The 17,165-nt window shown below is 44.2% G+C and overlaps 1 protein-coding gene and 1 long non-coding RNA gene across 2 annotated transcripts in view; one reads left to right on the top strand and one right to left on the bottom strand.

Annotated features, from left to right (window-relative positions):
- ANK3 (ankyrin 3) overlaps nucleotides 1-17,165 on the bottom strand; it is a 320,808-nt gene that overhangs the window by 181,841 nt on the left and 121,802 nt on the right. The window contains exons 2-4 of the mRNA XM_084845353.1: nucleotides 10,138-10,239; nucleotides 9,378-9,476; nucleotides 2,718-2,816 (exon numbers count right to left, since the gene is read on the bottom strand). Of these exons, the coding sequence (XP_084701479.1) occupies nucleotides 2,718-2,816; nucleotides 9,378-9,476; nucleotides 10,138-10,239 (300 nt within the window). The remainder of the gene's footprint in view (nucleotides 1-2,717; nucleotides 2,817-9,377; nucleotides 9,477-10,137; nucleotides 10,240-17,165) is intronic.
- The window catches only part of LOC146350657 (uncharacterized), a 31,403-nt gene continuing 22,728 nt past the window's right edge, over nucleotides 8,491-17,165 (top strand). The window contains exons 1-3 of the long non-coding RNA XR_014789347.1: nucleotides 8,491-8,548; nucleotides 10,500-10,565; nucleotides 15,441-15,528. This is a non-coding gene — a long non-coding RNA (uncharacterized LOC146350657). The remainder of the gene's footprint in view (nucleotides 8,549-10,499; nucleotides 10,566-15,440; nucleotides 15,529-17,165) is intronic.

Raw genomic sequence — 17,165 nt, forward strand, 5'->3', positions numbered from 1 at the left:
ATGGCCCTGTGGAGATGTGTTGCGACTTACAGGGGCTCAGAATATAAAAGAGAGGAAGCCTCAGTGGCACTTCCTCCTCTGTGTAGGAAGTACTTGGTTCCGGCCCGTCCTTTCCTAGACACAGGCTGCTGTAAGACAACATGATGTCTGGATAACAGCTGACATGCTCAGGATCATTTGGAGGGCTCAACATAAGTTTTCAATTAGCCAGATGGGCAGAAGGTGTTCAGCTGTTTTTAGTTAGCTGGATGGCAGCTGGTAAAACTGAATGTGGTGTCCAACTTGGGGGAACCCCCCCCCCAAAACCTTGAACAAATCCAAAGGCACATCTTAAATAGAAATGTGACAGAATTGTGCTTTTTACTAGTGTCAGCTCAGTCATGAAAAAAAACATCACTTAGAACCAATGAAAAAAGCTGCTTGTTAAATGAGTTGTTCCATATTTTTTTTTCTCCAGCTGAAAAAAAGATCCTTTAATGTTTGTTGAAGTCAGTTAGGCACAGGATCAGCAGATGTTTGGTCTAGACTTTTGTTTGGTCTAGACTTTTCTGTGTCAAGAAACCTTTGAGCAACCTGTGATTTTGATAAGTTTTATCACTGTGCTGGTTTCTTTCATTTTAGTTCTGATCTCATTGTTATTTTAGTGTTGCTTTTATAATTGTTTTAGTCTGTTGTGATGTCTAAACAGTTTTATCATGGTTTGGAACGTAACAGTTATCTATTTTGTGAGCTGCCTGGTTCAGGCCAAAAGACCTGACAAAAATTAACTTATTAAAATACTACAAACCCTCCTGTCTCCTGCCATGTGTGTTGGGTGTCCTCACTAATGCACCAGACCTTTTGCATCAAGTCAGACTCTCCTGTTCCTGACCTTGAAATATCCAGCAGCCTGCTCCTACTCAGGCCCCTGACAAGAAAGCTACTCATAGCCTGAAGAGGAGTGGCACAATGCGTCGGGCCCTTGGGAAGAATGGGATTCTGGATACTTTGAGGTGAGTTGTAGGAGGGCCTTTGCTTAACACCAGTGGTCTGGTGCATCATGGTGCACCCAATACCAACAGCAGTGTACCCAGTACAGGACAGTGAGGATTGAGAGGTAAGTGTTGTACTGGAGCCTTTCCATGCCCTACTCCCCACAAATGGAGGAAACAGGATCGTGGACAAGCAGTGGTGCAGCTAGGTAGATCCTGGACCTTGATAGTCCCCTTTAGACAGCCTTATGTATTACTTCATGTGTGAAGCACACAACTGACACTTCTCTTCCCACTCTCCAACCACCATTCCATGCTTTACAGCTGCTTCTACATTCCCTATATGTTAAAATGTTTGCCAACCCTGATTTTAAAAAAGCACACAAAACCTCTGAGTTTGTGCAGTTTTGCATTTTAAGCGCATATGAATCACAGCAGCATCATGACTACACGAATAAAATGGAGTTGGTGTCTGCTGCCCTGCTGCCCTCATCACATGCCACTCTCTGCATGGTCATTTGGGGGCCCTGAGGCTGCAGAGCCCTGTGTTTGGCCCCAAGGTCCAGCCCTTGCTGAACCACTGTGGCCAAGGCAATCAATATCAAAGTTGAATGAATGACTCATTCTGACAGAACATTTTCACATACATGCACCCACAGGATTCATGCCCTGACCCAATTCTGTGATTGATTGATTTATTGACTGATTGATTATATTTATTATATTTTAGTCAAAAATATAATAAATATTTATTATAATATTTATATTATAATAAACCCAATAACAAGAAGTCCTCTAGGCAGATTACATGATAAAAAACCCTGTACAGAATAAAAACAATGATCAGCACAGGAAATACAATATAAAACCTATAAAAGCGGCCATTCCAGCTATGGGCAAACCTAAATGGTAAAATCTAGAATCCAAATGTCAAATGTCAAACTGATCTCGAGTGATTCAAAATAATTTTATCTTGTCCGCGTATGGAATGTAAAGTAGGGTGTTTGTGTGTGTGTATTAATGATCCATGACAAAGAGCACCAAAATAGTGAGGAAGAAACATTATCAAAAAGAATGATTTTAAACTAGGCTTCCCCAATGGCCATGCTGGCTGGGGATGATGGGAGTTGTACATTACATTAGGAGGGGTACCAGGTTGGGGAAGGCTGCTTTATCTTCCTTTTCACAAACCTTTTCTATCAAGACTAGAGACAGGATTCTTCATCTCATCATTGCAGGGTAGCCACACTGACTGTAACGTGCTTTATTTCAAAAGGATTTAAATTCGGCATTTTCATTAAAATCACAAGGAAATTGCGAAGCACCCCTTTTCAGGACATTTCAATTCTGGCAACTTTGCAGTACGGCCTACTGTTCTGGTTTGATCATTAGCCATTCCAGCCATGTAACAATGCAGTTGGGATGATAACGGAGGACAGCCCTTAAGCAGGACAGGGAAATGTTTTGCTGTGTTTTGTGTTATTTCACACTTTAAGCACAGCAACAGGGCATCCTGGATCACACAGAGGGCAGCATTCAACGCATTCTCGTTGGTTAACTGCCCAGGAAGGTACACTTTTATGGAAATCACTCTGCCCAGTAACTTCTTCCAAACATTAATTGCAGAAAAACTAGCAGATATCAGCAAATAATAATTGTGTTTTTAAAAGAGAAGGAAAAGACAGAACAGAATAGATACCAGCTCATACCTTTAAGCATAGAGGCATTCAGGGATAGCCATTTTACCTGAGATTGTGCGTTGACATTGGCTCCATTTGTTGCCAGCACTTTCACCACTTCAGTCTGCCCAGCCAGGGATGCTATGTGCAAAGCTGTATTTCCTTTCTGAAATGAGAGGATGGAATGTGAAAAATGTTCAATGCTCTCCAACAGAAGACTCAGCAGGAAGAAATGGCTGAATATGTTGACAGCACAGTGGACTCTGGATTTACATTCAGGGATTCTATATATAATTAGGTATTGCTGGGGTCTTCCGAACTATTTTGGCAAGGCCCTTACTAGAGATTTAGGCACACACACAGATTCAGTGCCTAGGGTCAGGGCTGACCATACTATTAGACAAAATTAAGCAGGTGTCTCATCGCTTTTTTTTTTGGTGCCTTTACCATGCAGCAAATTATCAGATATCTGCATGCATAAACATGGAGGGGACGGCAGGGATGGGAGGGAAACTGCCATTTTATCCTTCTGGTATCAGTCTCTCAGGCCCTATGGAATGCTGCTTCAGAGGATGCCTAAACCCTTGGCCTCAGCTTATTTGGGGGTGTGCGGTTCCACTGTACATAAACAGTGGGCTGAAAAGGTCCAGTATATGTGCACTGCACTGCCTGAGCTTCTTCAATAACATACTATTCTTAGGGGACTTTCTGTCCCAAAAGCCAACAGCTGAGTTTTGACATAACGCTAAACCATCATAGTTCTGCTGTGGCCGTGAGGAGGTTAGAAGCTTCCACTTCCATTCTAGATTAACTGCAGTTTAGTGTGCTGTCTGAACCCTAAGCTGTGTTTAATGTTAACTACTGTTGGTGAAAACAAGCCAGCTTCAAAAACCATCATTTATGAAGCTGGCTTGTTTCCACTAATCATACCCAACATTAACCATAGTTTATCTGGGTTTGGACAACAATGCAAGCTGTGGGTAATCTAAAACAGAGGCAGAAGTTTCTGAAGCTCCTCATGGCCTCACTGGAGGAGGAGGGAAGAGCACGTGAGCCCAAGGCTTGCTGTGGCTTGTTCTCGTAATGCTAAACTACTATTTATCTTTATGCCTGAACCAGCCCAGCATGTTTTGGGTGACTGCATGGGCAATGGAAATTTGGGATCCTGTCATGCTTTCACAATCAGATATATTTGTTTCCTTGCCTTTCATCCTTGCCTACTGCACACATCCAGTTCCAGGCTTGGCGGTGGTATGTAAAAGTCAAGCAGCTGCAACTCCCTCAGCACATTCCCCTTTCTTTCTGTCTGCCACCAAGATCCTACTATGTGCTTACTCATAAGGAAGTTCCACCACAGTAAAAGTTCTGCTTCTCCCTGCCACTGTCCATTTAGTTCAGGTATGCACAACTTTTGGGGCCTGAGGGCTGCATCAGATTTCTTCTGGGTTAGTGGGGACCACAGACATGTGGATATGCACAAGCATGCACACACCACTGACAAACACATGCACACATACACCACTCTCATACATCCCCCCCCACACACATATATTCACTCCATTCCTTGTTCTTGGAAATAAACCTTATTATCCACATAAAACTGCAGTTCATGATTCACCTAACTATATAAGAGTTTTAGAGTTAAATCACATTCATGCATATCATCCAAAAATAGCCTAAGATTTTATAATTATGAATATTGTCAGGAGCGCCCTAGCTGCCTCTTGCAGTCCCCTCCACTAGCCAACTCAGGATTCTTTCCAAGGCTTTATTTCGTTATTCCTTTATGACTCTTTCAGATACTAATCACTAGTGACTAAGCAAGGAACTGCACTGGGGAAAAATAGCTGAGTAGCCTAAGCTCCAGGTAAGGCAGATGGTTCCCGTTTGAAGGAGAACCACGGGAAGACCCTGAATTTATGGGCTAGGGAGAGATCCTCCCTCTTTCCCTTGGGTCCTCGGAACGCGACCGTTGTTTTAGCGCCAAATGAGCAGAGCGCCTCCTTTCAGTGCCCTCCATCTGTTGTCGCTCCCTGCGTCTGCGCCGAGCGTCCAGCAAGCCCCCCTCCAGCGCTCTCTCACTGCCAGGGTCACTATCTCTCCCAGGAATGCTGGCAGAAGGAATCTCTGCCCGCTGCTATGCTTGTGAGAGATGAGCGAGCTCCTCTCCCATGGATTGCTGTTCCTCCTCAGAATCAGAACTGCTCTGGGGCTCTATGGCTCAGTTTCCACCCTGACAAGTATAAATTTTACAAGCTAATATACTCATTAATGCTTAGAAAAGTCTGTTCAGTAATGAGGGCTACATGAAATATGCATTACAAGACAAGCTAATTTGCACGTTTTTATTTGGATTTCACTAACAGAATTTCCATACTGAGGGTGACCAGAAGCAAAAAATGCTTCCATATATGGAAGAATTGTGCAGAAGAATTTCAGCAGGTGCAGCTTTCCTCTCATCTTTGCTTTACAAGTCACACCTGACAGAATTCCTTCTTCTTCTAGACAACTAGTAAAGGTAAAATAGCTCTCTCCACTTTTGCATCTGATCATCCTATCTATAAGACTGGTATGTAAGATTTATTCCAGCAAAAATGGCAAAGAAGCTGCCCTACTCAACCTAATATGTTCAAAATAAGGAATCAAATCCTCCATTTAGAACCATGAGATTTCAGAGCATAAAATAGTTGAGTTTTTTATATATGCAGAATGGTTACTGAGCTTATAGGCCACGTACCTCACGCCATAAAGCAGGGGTAGATAACCATTTTTGGTTCAAGGTCAAATTGGCCCTAGGTTGGGCACTGCATGCTAGCATTGAGCAGGGCCACTGCCCAATGTGAGTGGAGCACAGACACCCAATTCACACACACACCCCTTCCACATCCCATTCACACACACACACACTCCCTTCCCAGCTCCTCAGCCATGATCCATGAAGATCAGTAGGGGCGGGGGATTTCCCTGCCCCAGCACAGACAGAGGAGCAGGAGAAAGGGCTTATCTTCAATGTGCAGTGCACCAGAGATAAGCCTTTTCTCCAACCCCAATGCTGAGAGCTGGGGGAAGGGCTTATCTCTGATTGATTGGGGATAAGCCCTTTCTCCTCTCTCAGTGCTGGGGCAGAGAAAAGGGACAGGGACTGGCAAAGAAGCTTGGCAGGCTGGATGGGGAGCCCGCATGAGCTATATTCGGCCCACAGGCTGGAGGTTCCCCATGCCTGTCATAGAGTCCTCTCTCTGTCTCTCTCTCTGTTTGTCTGTCTGTCTCATTCTCTTATGAAAGCTGAATTTAACTAAAGTGTCTATGTTATCATTTACTGTTATGTATATCACTTTGCAAGGGCATGGCCCTGAAAAGTGGCCTAGAAACACTTGCATCCCTTGACCTACATTTAAGGAGCAATCCCATGGCCCCTAGACATAGGATATTTCAGATTCCTAGATCTGAGGTCGGAGTCAGTGCTCTGTCCTCAGATCCAGGAATCCATGCTCCCTGCCCCCTCATCACAGCTGGCACAGAGAGAACTGTGCTGGCTACCTCTTCTAGGTCACAAATGCAACCTTGGAGAGGAGGGAAAGGGGGTGTGCCAGTGGGTGGGGAGGGGACTGGGAAGTATCCCCAGGCTTCCCCAGCATCCTTCCCTCCTCCCCACCCCCACCCCCCGCAGCACCTCAGATGGGTGAAAAGCCCATGTACCTGAAATGCAGAGCAGGAAGAGTGGCAGAGTTGCCTCCACTGTTCCTCCCACTCTGCATTGGATGCCTGTAAGCCTCCAAGTTTGGAGGCTTAAGAGCATCAGGATAGGATTGTGTCCTTAACCTATTCCTTCCAGAAAGTAAGAGGTTTGTTTGAAAGTGGATTTGTGAGACATCCAATGCTGCCCTGGAAAATGGGAATTCCAGGAAGATCCCTTCCCTGCCCCTTCCTTCCTCTGGCAGCCCCCAGATTCCCTGGAAAATGCTACCCAAATGCTACATTGGATGCTGCCCAGTGTTTCAAAGTTAGGGATTCTAAAGCCAATGAGTAGAAAACTCGTGTCATATACCTGTAGCTGGGTTGTACCACTTCAGAGTGCAAGTCTCAAATTATCATTAACTGGTTGGTTGATTAATTAATTAATTAATTTCACTAAAATATCTGAATTCCCTGCCCCCACATCTAAAACTAGTACATCAGGGATAAGGTTCTGCCTTTTTCTTGACATGCTAGTTTTATATATGTAGGTAAGGGGTGAAGAACTGTTTTGGGGTGGGGGGCTGGATTGCACCCTAGCATGCACTCCATGGGCTGTATAACATCAGTAGGTTATACCCCGCCCCTGCCATCACCCCCCCTTTTTCTTTTCTTCATGCTGGAAAGTTCTGTGCCTCCTCCCTGCACAGCAAAAGCCTAGGCTCTCGCTGCTGCAGCAGGGACACAGGGCAGCCTGGAACTGGGACTTGCCTATGTGAGGGGAAGAGCCTTCTCTCCTCCCGTGTGAGCGAGTCCTGCCACCTCTCAGTCCCACTGCTATCTTCAGTCTTGGAGACAGTAGTGGGGATGAGAGGTGGGGCTTGGACCCTAAGCCCTGCCTCTTGAAGGAACTCACAAGATGTGGCGTGGGCTGGATTGGGGTGCCACACAGGCCAGAGGTCCTGCACCCCTGGTGTAGGGAGGATTTTCTGCTAGGAAGCATTGAAACATTTGATCAGCCACCTGTTGTCTGAAATCACACAATGCAACTGCATCACCTGGGGCTTCTGCTCTTCTGCTTCACCTGTTTCTAATCCTTACTGCTGAGAGTGCAATTCAAATGAATGGCTCAGTACTGAGAAAGTAAATAAGATGCCACAAAATTTTAATTTGCAGAGTTTATCTCATTTTTAACAAAATACAGATCCATATAAGTTTAAGAATATCTGACACTAGTAACGCCTGGGAGTTTCATCACCCTTGGTGGCTGGAAGACTCAGGTGCTGCAATAAAACTTTGCCAGTGCCAATGTCTTGCCATCCATTGGACTAATCTAATTCAAGCTAGGATGCAATTCTGTGTATGTTTAGACAGAGAAAACTCCTAACATTCTCCAGCCAGCATGGCTGGCTGGGGAATCCTGGGAGTTGTAAGAGGGTTTTTTCCCCCTGTCTAAACAGACATAGGATTGTGCCCTTAGTGATGTGCAAACAGAAAAAGCAGCTAGGCCCCCTTGACCCTCATGACAGGTTTTGTGGCATGTCCCTTCATGCCAGGGGTGCAAAAACTCTTGCAGCCCAAGGACCAAACTCTATTTTGGAGAAGCTCTCAGCGGCCACCTTCCAGCAGTTGGGGGCGGGGAGACAAAGAGACAGAGCCAAAATACAAGAAAAATAAAAATAAAATAACAGCTTATTGTAGCTTACAACTCTTACTGCCAGTAACTAAGCTTTAGGGGAGGTATTTCACCCTTTTAGAATGGGGGAAAACTACGCAAAAGCCAGGAAACCACCACATGATCAGTGGTTGGGGGTAGGGGCGGAGTCTTCTGGGGAATCCCAGGGGGCTGGATTGGGACCCCACATGGGCTGGATTTCACCCCTGGGCCTGAGGTTCTGCACCCTGTTCTATCCTGACCCAGGTATTTCTTTGTGGAAAAGGAGAATGTCAGTACAGCCCTAAAATCAAAAAGGCTCTTGGCACAAGTAGCATGTAAGAGGCTAAATACGCAAAGCGGCTTTATGATGAGTCAGCCCACTGGGCCATCTAGCATAGTACTGCCTGTAACGGTAGTTCATAACTGAGATGCATTCCTTTCTTTGGGGACACTAATCAATCCTTTCTTAAAAACTGATGATGTGTGGGCATGCCCTAAGGTCACATGGGGCACTGGAGCAGAGGAAGGCCTGAGGCTGCTGTACCAACTGCTAGCTGACTCTGCAGGTCAGTGTTTTATGCCAGTCCTAGTTCTGTGTTTTGTAGATGGAAAATAATTACATTGTCTACTCTGACTGGCACTTGCTCTCCAAGATTTATGGGTGGGTCTCTCCTAGCCAGTTACCTGAGATTCTTTTGAATAGAGACAAGTGAGGACTGCAGTAAAGTGTTACCGTGCATCCTCACCTCCTCACTGGAGCGTTCCTGCAAGCCAGCCCTGCCCTCCCCTACGGGATACTATAAAGAGCTCAAGCAGGGCATTCTATCTCTGCCCCACTAAACTTTTATTTTCCAACATCCTGTGGCTACTGAGCATGCTCAGTTTTCATTGGGTAGTTGTTTTATTCCCCTAAGTTTTTTTTTAAAGATTCTTTTTGTACTTCTGCAAACCCCAGGGCTTCCCTAAGTATACCTATACCTCCCTCTCTTGTTACTCAGTGGCCCTAGTTCGGCTACATTTCTGTCTACACTCACCACCTGAGTTTCAGGGAGTGGTGCCTTCTGCATCCAAAACATATTTTCTACCACTGAACTATGGCCACATCCCCAGTTCTGTTCACTAACTATATGGAACGTGGGCCTGAGCTGAAGGGAGGAAGCCTAATCTCCTGACATGAATTTGCCTATTTCTGGTCTCTGCAACACCCAATTTCACATATAAAAATACTTCTTTCTTTTCTCTGCAGCTACCGACCTTTAAGGCCCACTGTCTCTTAGGCTCTGGCTACAGGCCTGGCTTAAAGCCTTATTGTCTGCTGCGGTCAACTGGCCAACACTTCACAAGTGTGGAATCTGTGTAAGAAAACAGTAGGACATTTAGATATCAGCTACAGACCTTTGTTGCTGCTTCCAAATTGGCGCCTCTCTGTATCAGTTCTGAAACAACTTCTACATGGCCTTCTTTGGAGGCAAGATGGAGAGCGTTCAACCCATTCTGATAAAAACAAAAAGGAATGGGAAAGATTGATGCAGGGTGCCCAGAACAACAACTGATACATCAAGAGGCCTAAAGGTCGCATTCCAATGTGATGAGGGCTTGTAAAAAAAGAAAGACCTTCCCAAATTCACTTGCTAATTAATTGGTTGCATTAAGCAACATACAATTCAGAGTTTTAAGCTACAAATCCAGTATAACATGCTACAAATCCCGTGTAAGAAACAGAATGTGTGATAATAAGTATTCTTTGGATTGTTGTTGTTCGGTCATTCAGTCGTGTCCGACTCTTCATGACCCCATGGACCATAGCACGCCAGGCCTTCCTGTCCTGCGCTCTCTCCCGGAGTGTGCTCAAGTTCACATTCATTGCATTGGTGATGCGATCTAGCCATCAGGAGTTTAGAAAAGTACACAAGGGGAGCATTCTATTGTTGGACTCCAACTCCCATTAGCACCCAGCATGGATAATAGTTGAGGATGATGGGAGTTGTGGTGCAACCACATCTGGGTGGCCACATGTTTTCCACAGCTGCCCTACTGTTCTCAGTTCAAATTGTCTAAGCTTTAGCTATTGTTTGGTATTGTCAAAAAGTAGACACAAATATAAGCAAATAAGCAAAACAAAACAAAACATGTATTAATCAAATATTTCCACAACCTGATTGCAAATGTTGATGTCCACTCCAGTTTTCAAATAATCAAGAGCCTTTTCTAAGTTGCCTGCCCGGGCAGCACGTAGGTAACTTGCATTGGTGTCAGACTGTAAAAGAAACAGAGAGGAAATACAAATTTAAAAATTTGAAGATGAGATATAATCTGAATTAAGATGACATAGCAATTGTTCTTTATATTTCATAGTTGGGAACATTCACATACATGAGCCAAAACGATCCTGATTCTGCACCAAGCTGATTCACATTTTGTGAATCAATAATGCAGTTCATTTGCACATGTAACTCTTAACCCTTTTATCTGAGTATTTTTTATAAAGTAAACTTTAAAAAATCCCCTCTTTTCCAGATCCCTCCTACACATAGATCATGATACCTTTGTGATGCCTGGGTATATGTCAAGCTGAAGAGCAAGGTAAAAATGCTTCAAATAAATAAAGTCAGGAATGTATTTTCAGCTGCCTCTTCAGGCGCTTTGTATCTATGTAGAAAGAAACCTATAAATTATAGAGACGTGAACCTAAGGGGTTCTAGCATTTACAGAATCAAGCTAGGAAAGCAATCTTTGTGGCATTGAATCACAGTATTCTTTAGTGAGTAGCCATGGAGTGGAATTTGGAGGGATTTGTATGTTTACATTATACAAAGAAAGTAGAAGATGGGTGTGGGTGAAGGTGGCCTGGGTACAAAAGGAACAGAGCATAATCAGAGTTCCTAGACATGTGCACATGAGTTTTAAATATGGGCATAAATTACTAACAGCTGGCCAAAATCACATCTCTTGTGTTGTATTCAGGCCTGGAGAACTAACTCTGCACTGCCACTTAAGTACAAGCAGGGCCAGCATCAAGGATGGGCATGGCTGGGCACCTTCTGAGGGCCCACACCCCTATAGGGGCCCACTGATAAAAGCCCCCTGGAGTTGCTCCTCCTCTTCACCATTGCAATGTGATTGTTCACCTGCCTCTTGCTCTGGCCCACACAATGGTGGTGGTGAGAAAGGGAACAGCAGATTCTACTCCCTACCTGCTCACTGGCTCTATGCCTGTCAAGCAAGCAAATAATAGCAATAATGGGAAAGAAGCTGAGGAGCAATAGCAGCTGGTGACAATGGTGGTGAAAAGACAGATTCATTGAGGGAGGGGACCCACTGAGGGTGTATTGCCCAAGAGCCCTCAAAAACCTGGAGCCAGCACTACTGGCTCCAGCACTACCTAGCCTTCCTCTCTTCCCTGGCCTAGGAGAAATCCTGCTGCAGGCCTGTGTTTAGAACCCTACCAGGGAACAGTTAGGTTGCCTACATCTATGTGGAGCCTGAATTCAGTAGTCAAGATTCAAGAGGTAATGCATCTCCAATGTTCTCCACATTCCCAGCGTTGGGGCAGTGCCTCCATTGTTCCATGGTAGTTAGCAATACCGTGCAGAACAATGAGGAGTCTATAACTGGAAGTTGTGTATTAGTAGGAGACTCAAACATCAAGGAACTGTGCTGTATATATTCAGTAAGATGAAAACTAAAATTTGTGAAATTGTTGATTTAGTCTGAAGAGGTAAGAAAAAGGTCATGTGAGCTGCCAGGGAAGGGACAGATCGCTCTTGCCAGAGGACTGAACTGATTGCATGCAGAGAGGGGGCTTTTGAAATTAGGCTGAAGGCTGTATGAAATTAGTCCGAGGGCTTCAGGTTGCCACCCCTGTATTAGGATGATCAGACATAGAGATATAGTGTCCTTTTAATTTCAATAGATGTGTAGAAGGTTGAATTTTTGCACATGGGGCTAGGGAAAACTACATGCATTGACATTCCTTTTCAGCGCAGCTCCTAAAAGGTACAGAAACCCTGTGGTCTTTTGCTTCTAGTCATTCAATATGCTGTGGTGGTAGTGATAAGAGTGGGGACAAGTGTATAATGTTAACACTGCCATCTGGATCCTCCTCTCCCAGAACTGCTTCCAATCAGCATCCATTTCACCTGATCATCATGTGACATTATACAAGAATTGGTCTCTGAATATGCTGATTCTATTCCCTCCCCATCCCTTTCCCCCTGCCTTTTGTGTCATGTCTCTTAGATGGTTGGCCATGTCATTAAACTGCAAACCACCCCGGGTGCTTTGGGAGAAAGTTGGTGTGTGCATGCATGTGTAATACAGATGTAAACCCCTCAAATCTCTCTTCCCCTATGCTGGCACAATCAGCCAGAAATCGCTGTTTATTTATTTACTGCATTTTTATCCTGCTTTTCATACAATTATTGTCTCCCAAAGTGACTCACATCAGTGAAAAGGAGGCCCTGCCATCAGGCTTACAACCTATATCTCTGAGCTATACCACCTTCCTTGCAAGCCACATAGGGCGAGCAGCTATTTGTGGTTTCAGAACTGAGGTGCATGCAGGGGCTTAGGCCCAGTGGGTTTCCCATATTGGGAAAGCACATTGGCTGATTTTAAAGCTGGCCCATCACTTCTACAGTTGTCAGCTAACCAGTGTTTTCTAGTAAAACGGCATTCCATCAGGCAAAAGCCTGTAAAACACAAGATTTTGTCAGGCACCAGCTTTGACCTGCCAAATTCCGGTAGCTGCCATCCATAACCCATTTTAAATTGGTACACCCCAGACACACTAGATTCCTCCCAGGCTCCTCATCTGACTCTCCAACTTCAAGCCTAGCTCTAGCCTGACCTGCTATCTTCCTCTAGACTCTGCCAGACTCCGCCTGACTTCACTCTGCCACGTGTTACGCCCACCCACCCCACTCCACAAAAAGCCACCCTTTCTGAAGTCGCAGGCTGGCATCGCAAATCACTTCCACGACTTAATAACTGCTGTGAAGAATGCACATTAATACAGTGGGACAGGTAATGTTGAAGCTCCATCAAACCAGCACACACATGGGCTTTTGGGGAAAAGCCAGCATTTTATAAGGATTACCAAAGGCCTCAGAGACTTTTTCTGTCAAAGCCTAACAAAATGCCTATTTGACATAGTCAGCAGGTGGTAAAAATCGCCATCAGCAGTTTTCGGAGGCTTCTGGCCAGAGGGGGGAGGGGTGCTTCAGAGAGGAACGTTGCTTGTAAAACCCACTCCTCACAGATGTGGGAATGAAGACTGAATCGAGATGGAGCCTGATGGGCAAGGAGGGAAAGAGGCTTAAGGGCAGGGATTTCAAAGTGCCAGTACCTCTCCTGGTTATGTACGTGAGGAGATTTTGGTAGGTCGAACTTTTCAAACACCTGCAACACTGTGACACGAGAAGTCATTAAAATTACCTCAACTATGAAAGGCACAGGTTCCCTAACTTCAAAGGGTTGGCTATCCCTGGCATAGAGTTGAATACTGTACTTCCCCCACCCCCTGCATTTTTAGAAGGTCTCCTTGCCCTTGGACAATGCTTTCTAACTTCTCACTTCTATGTTGCTTTTACTTTGAACAAAGGAAAAACAAACAACCCCTATGATATGTTCATGTTCAGGAGTTTTGCAATTAAAAGCTGTGCTGGAAAGTGTGGGAAGTTCAGCTAGAATTCTGACCTTTTTCACTGAATGCATTGCCGGCATCTCTTCCCATTAGGAACAAATGGATAAAATACAAAGCAACAGAAAGGGGATTCTAGCTCTTGGTTTTGTAGGGGTGGAACACTATGCATATTTACTTTTTTGCGGCAGCCTTCTCCAACTCCTATCATACGCAGCCAGCGAGGCCATGAGTTATGCTAGCTGGGGATCACTGGAGTTTTAGTCCAACACATCTGCAGGGAGCCAGGTTGCTGAAGGCTGTTCTAAGGAGTAAGTCCCATTGAAGTTAAGTGGACTTCTAAGTAAGCATGTCAGTGTTATGGCCCAGATGAAATTTGCTACACTTATCCATACCCTGGGCACAGTCGATCATAAACTCCTCCTGCAAAAGCCTCATTCAAAGATGTGCAAGACCACAATTGTACTCAAGTGCAGTACCTTCTTATTCTTTCCAGTGGGCCTTCTGCTGGCCAAGTTCATCATGGATTGTGGCAACACTTTCCAATCTTGTGTTTTGAAAACCATTGAGGTTGAACATGCAAGGAAAAACTCTTTTCCTACATGTTCCATGGGGCTACTACTCTTACATTTATTTATACATACACACATACATATTACTGAATCATACTTTCCAGATTATGTGCATAGGGATGTATGAGAATTTCATTTTTGCTCACAAAACATGCAAGCATGCCCTGTTTGAAGCCCCAAACCCAAGCACAGGCACATGTCTGCCTTTCCCTGTAAGTGCAAATCCAGCAACTGCCACCGTCGCTATGTCTTGTATCCCCATCTTGATCCAGGCTCCTATTCACAGCATGAGAAACATCACACCGAGGACTGCTCACACATAACGGCCATGTTCACATGTCAATTTAATCCAGAAATCCTGGCTTATTAAACCTCAGTGTACATGAACTATGCAGCTGCATGCAGCCCATTTGTTCTTGCTTTGACACACACCCCCATCACAAGAGCAGGCAGATAAACTGAAAATGAATAGCTTAGCACTATGTCAGAACCCGGAATCCTGGTTTGTTGCTCCCAAACAAGCCAGGATTCATGAGACAACAACAAACCCTAGCTTGTTGCTGGCTTGTTTTGGTGAAACAAACCAGGAACGTAGGTTCAGACATAACACTAAGCTATCTATTTCTGGTTTGGTTTGGCAGAACCAAAACAGGAGTGAATGAGCTTTATGTATTAGCCCACTACTCATTCACGGTAAGCCAGGATAAATCAGGAATCCTGGCTTATTGTTATGTACAAACACACCCAATGTTATTTCCTGTAGGGAATGGGGGGGTCGGGCTGCACATGATGTATGAGTATCTTTAAAGTGTCTATTTCACCAGATGTGCCCAAACCGGGAAAGCTGCAATTGACACCGGATGACCCCCAATGTGCACATGCAGTGCTAAACAGACACGTGTGTCTGATCTTCACACACAGTGAAGATATATGTATATGTTTATACACACAAAGAAAGAAAACTCAAGGATAAAGCACTCATGAATTTCACAACTTTGATATTCTGCACTGGCACCACACAATTGACCAGACTGTCTAAGAGCAAAATGTCCTCAATGACATCCTAATGGTAAAGCACACGTGGAGGTGGCTTTCAGCGCCAGTTACCCGTCTGCTGGACTATTTCCCTGCTTGCCTCTTACCTGCACACACAGCTTGCTTTGTCCAGCTCTGCCTTGAGGTAATTCACCTCCATCTCCTACTTAGCTTGCTACCTCAGCCTTGGACTTTTTGCATCCTCTACAGACTTCACCACCACCTGCTTCCTCTGCCACACTTAGCAGAAATGGTTATCTTTTCTTGGAGCCAGATTCCACAAAAGCCAGGAAAAAAGGTACCTGCCATTTTGTAATGAATTATCAATGCTTTGCTTTTTATAGCTCTCATCAGGCAGCTCATTGGCTTGTTTTTTGTAAACCAGGGATTACATTATCTAAGGAAGGATGGGGGACCCAATGTACCATAAAAGAAAATTTCACCTAGAAATGAAGCGGAAGTCAGCAGTGCACAATCCTAAAGAGAGAGTCACAACAGCATGCCAGAGATTCTCTCTCTCAGGTGGATAATTATTCCTGGCATGCTATTATGACTTCTTGTGTGTTCTGCAATTTTCAAATTGTCTGAATGGCTAGCCCCATGCAGAGAGCATTTTTCACAGCAATGGAAACACAACACCCATTGAACCACTTTTCAAGCATCCACATTTCTAGAAGCTCAATTGTTTTCTTTTAATCACCATTGTACAAAGAAGAGGGAAATTGGCTTCTTCGGACTGGTCAAACATCAAGCAAATAATGGGGTTGGGACACAAATCAAAGCAGGCTGCACTCTAGATTTTTAACAGTGCCACTCTCTGAAACAGCAGTCTTCAATGTGTTAGCTTTGCTTACCCATGCACTGAATATGCTGTCATATTCCCTCCTTACATTAATTATGGAGTACATGTAGCTACAGTGCAAATAACAGCACTTTGGAAATGGACTGAGATGTAGGGATGTGCAAACAAGCAAAACTTGAGTTCATCAAAGTTCTCCAAATTCCACGTCAAAGTTCCTTCCATCTCGTATCTGTATTAGATCCCAATCCTTTTTTTTTCTTTTCGCATGAAAATTCATGCATATTTTCCTGTGTATTTTTCCAAATATGCGCAACAACTGTGCAGATCTTTTAAATGTACACATTCTTCTCCCATTGAATAAAATGTATTTGTGTGTATTTTTCAAAAGTAAGCATTTTTTCATGTGCTTTTTTTCAAATGAAGGCATCCTATCGAACACATTTTTTGGTCCGCGAATCACATTTCAACCTTGGTAATGTATGGACTTTGATCATAGATTGTGTTCGAGCCAATTTTCAGTCCAGAAGGTGTGAACTGGATAAATCCTGATCAAAAACAAACTGAAACAAATTTCTCATATATCCCTACACAGAAGGGCTTAAGTCTGTGTATTATGTCCACTTATGACGAAACTGCTGATTTATCACTATACCATTTCCAAGTCTAATAATTATCAGTGTAAGCTGACAATATTTTCTTTTATATAAGAATTTAAATGCAGCATAAAGATTTCAGATATACTGTTTTTCTGTGTGTGTTTAACCAGAGCCAAAATAAAATTTTATTTAGCATACTAACACACACATGCATAAGTGTGCGTTTGCATTATGTTGTAGGCTGACCATATTTCCTTGAGACAAAAACGGGATATTGGGATGACAAAAACGGGACGCATCAAACTGAATGTAGGGCAGAAAGAATCTCTGTGGGCGGAATGATGGTAGAAATAACAGTAAGACTCGCCCTCCTGGCTCCCATACGCTGAATGGGGCTTGGCCACCGCCTCTTGGATCCCCTGCCACTGCAGACAAGCAAGGGGGCAGCATCTGATCGTCGCTAGCTCAAGAAGCCTGGCCCTGACTGGACAAAGTAAATGGAACTTCCTCTTTCTTCACACTAGTAGTTTTACTGCA

Source organism: Heloderma suspectum, chromosome 3, assembly GCF_057233095.1.
Source record: "Heloderma suspectum isolate Gila_16-S chromosome 3, 16-S_ref, whole genome shotgun sequence".
NCBI classification, from domain to species: Eukaryota; Metazoa; Chordata; class Lepidosauria; order Squamata; family Helodermatidae; genus Heloderma; species Heloderma suspectum.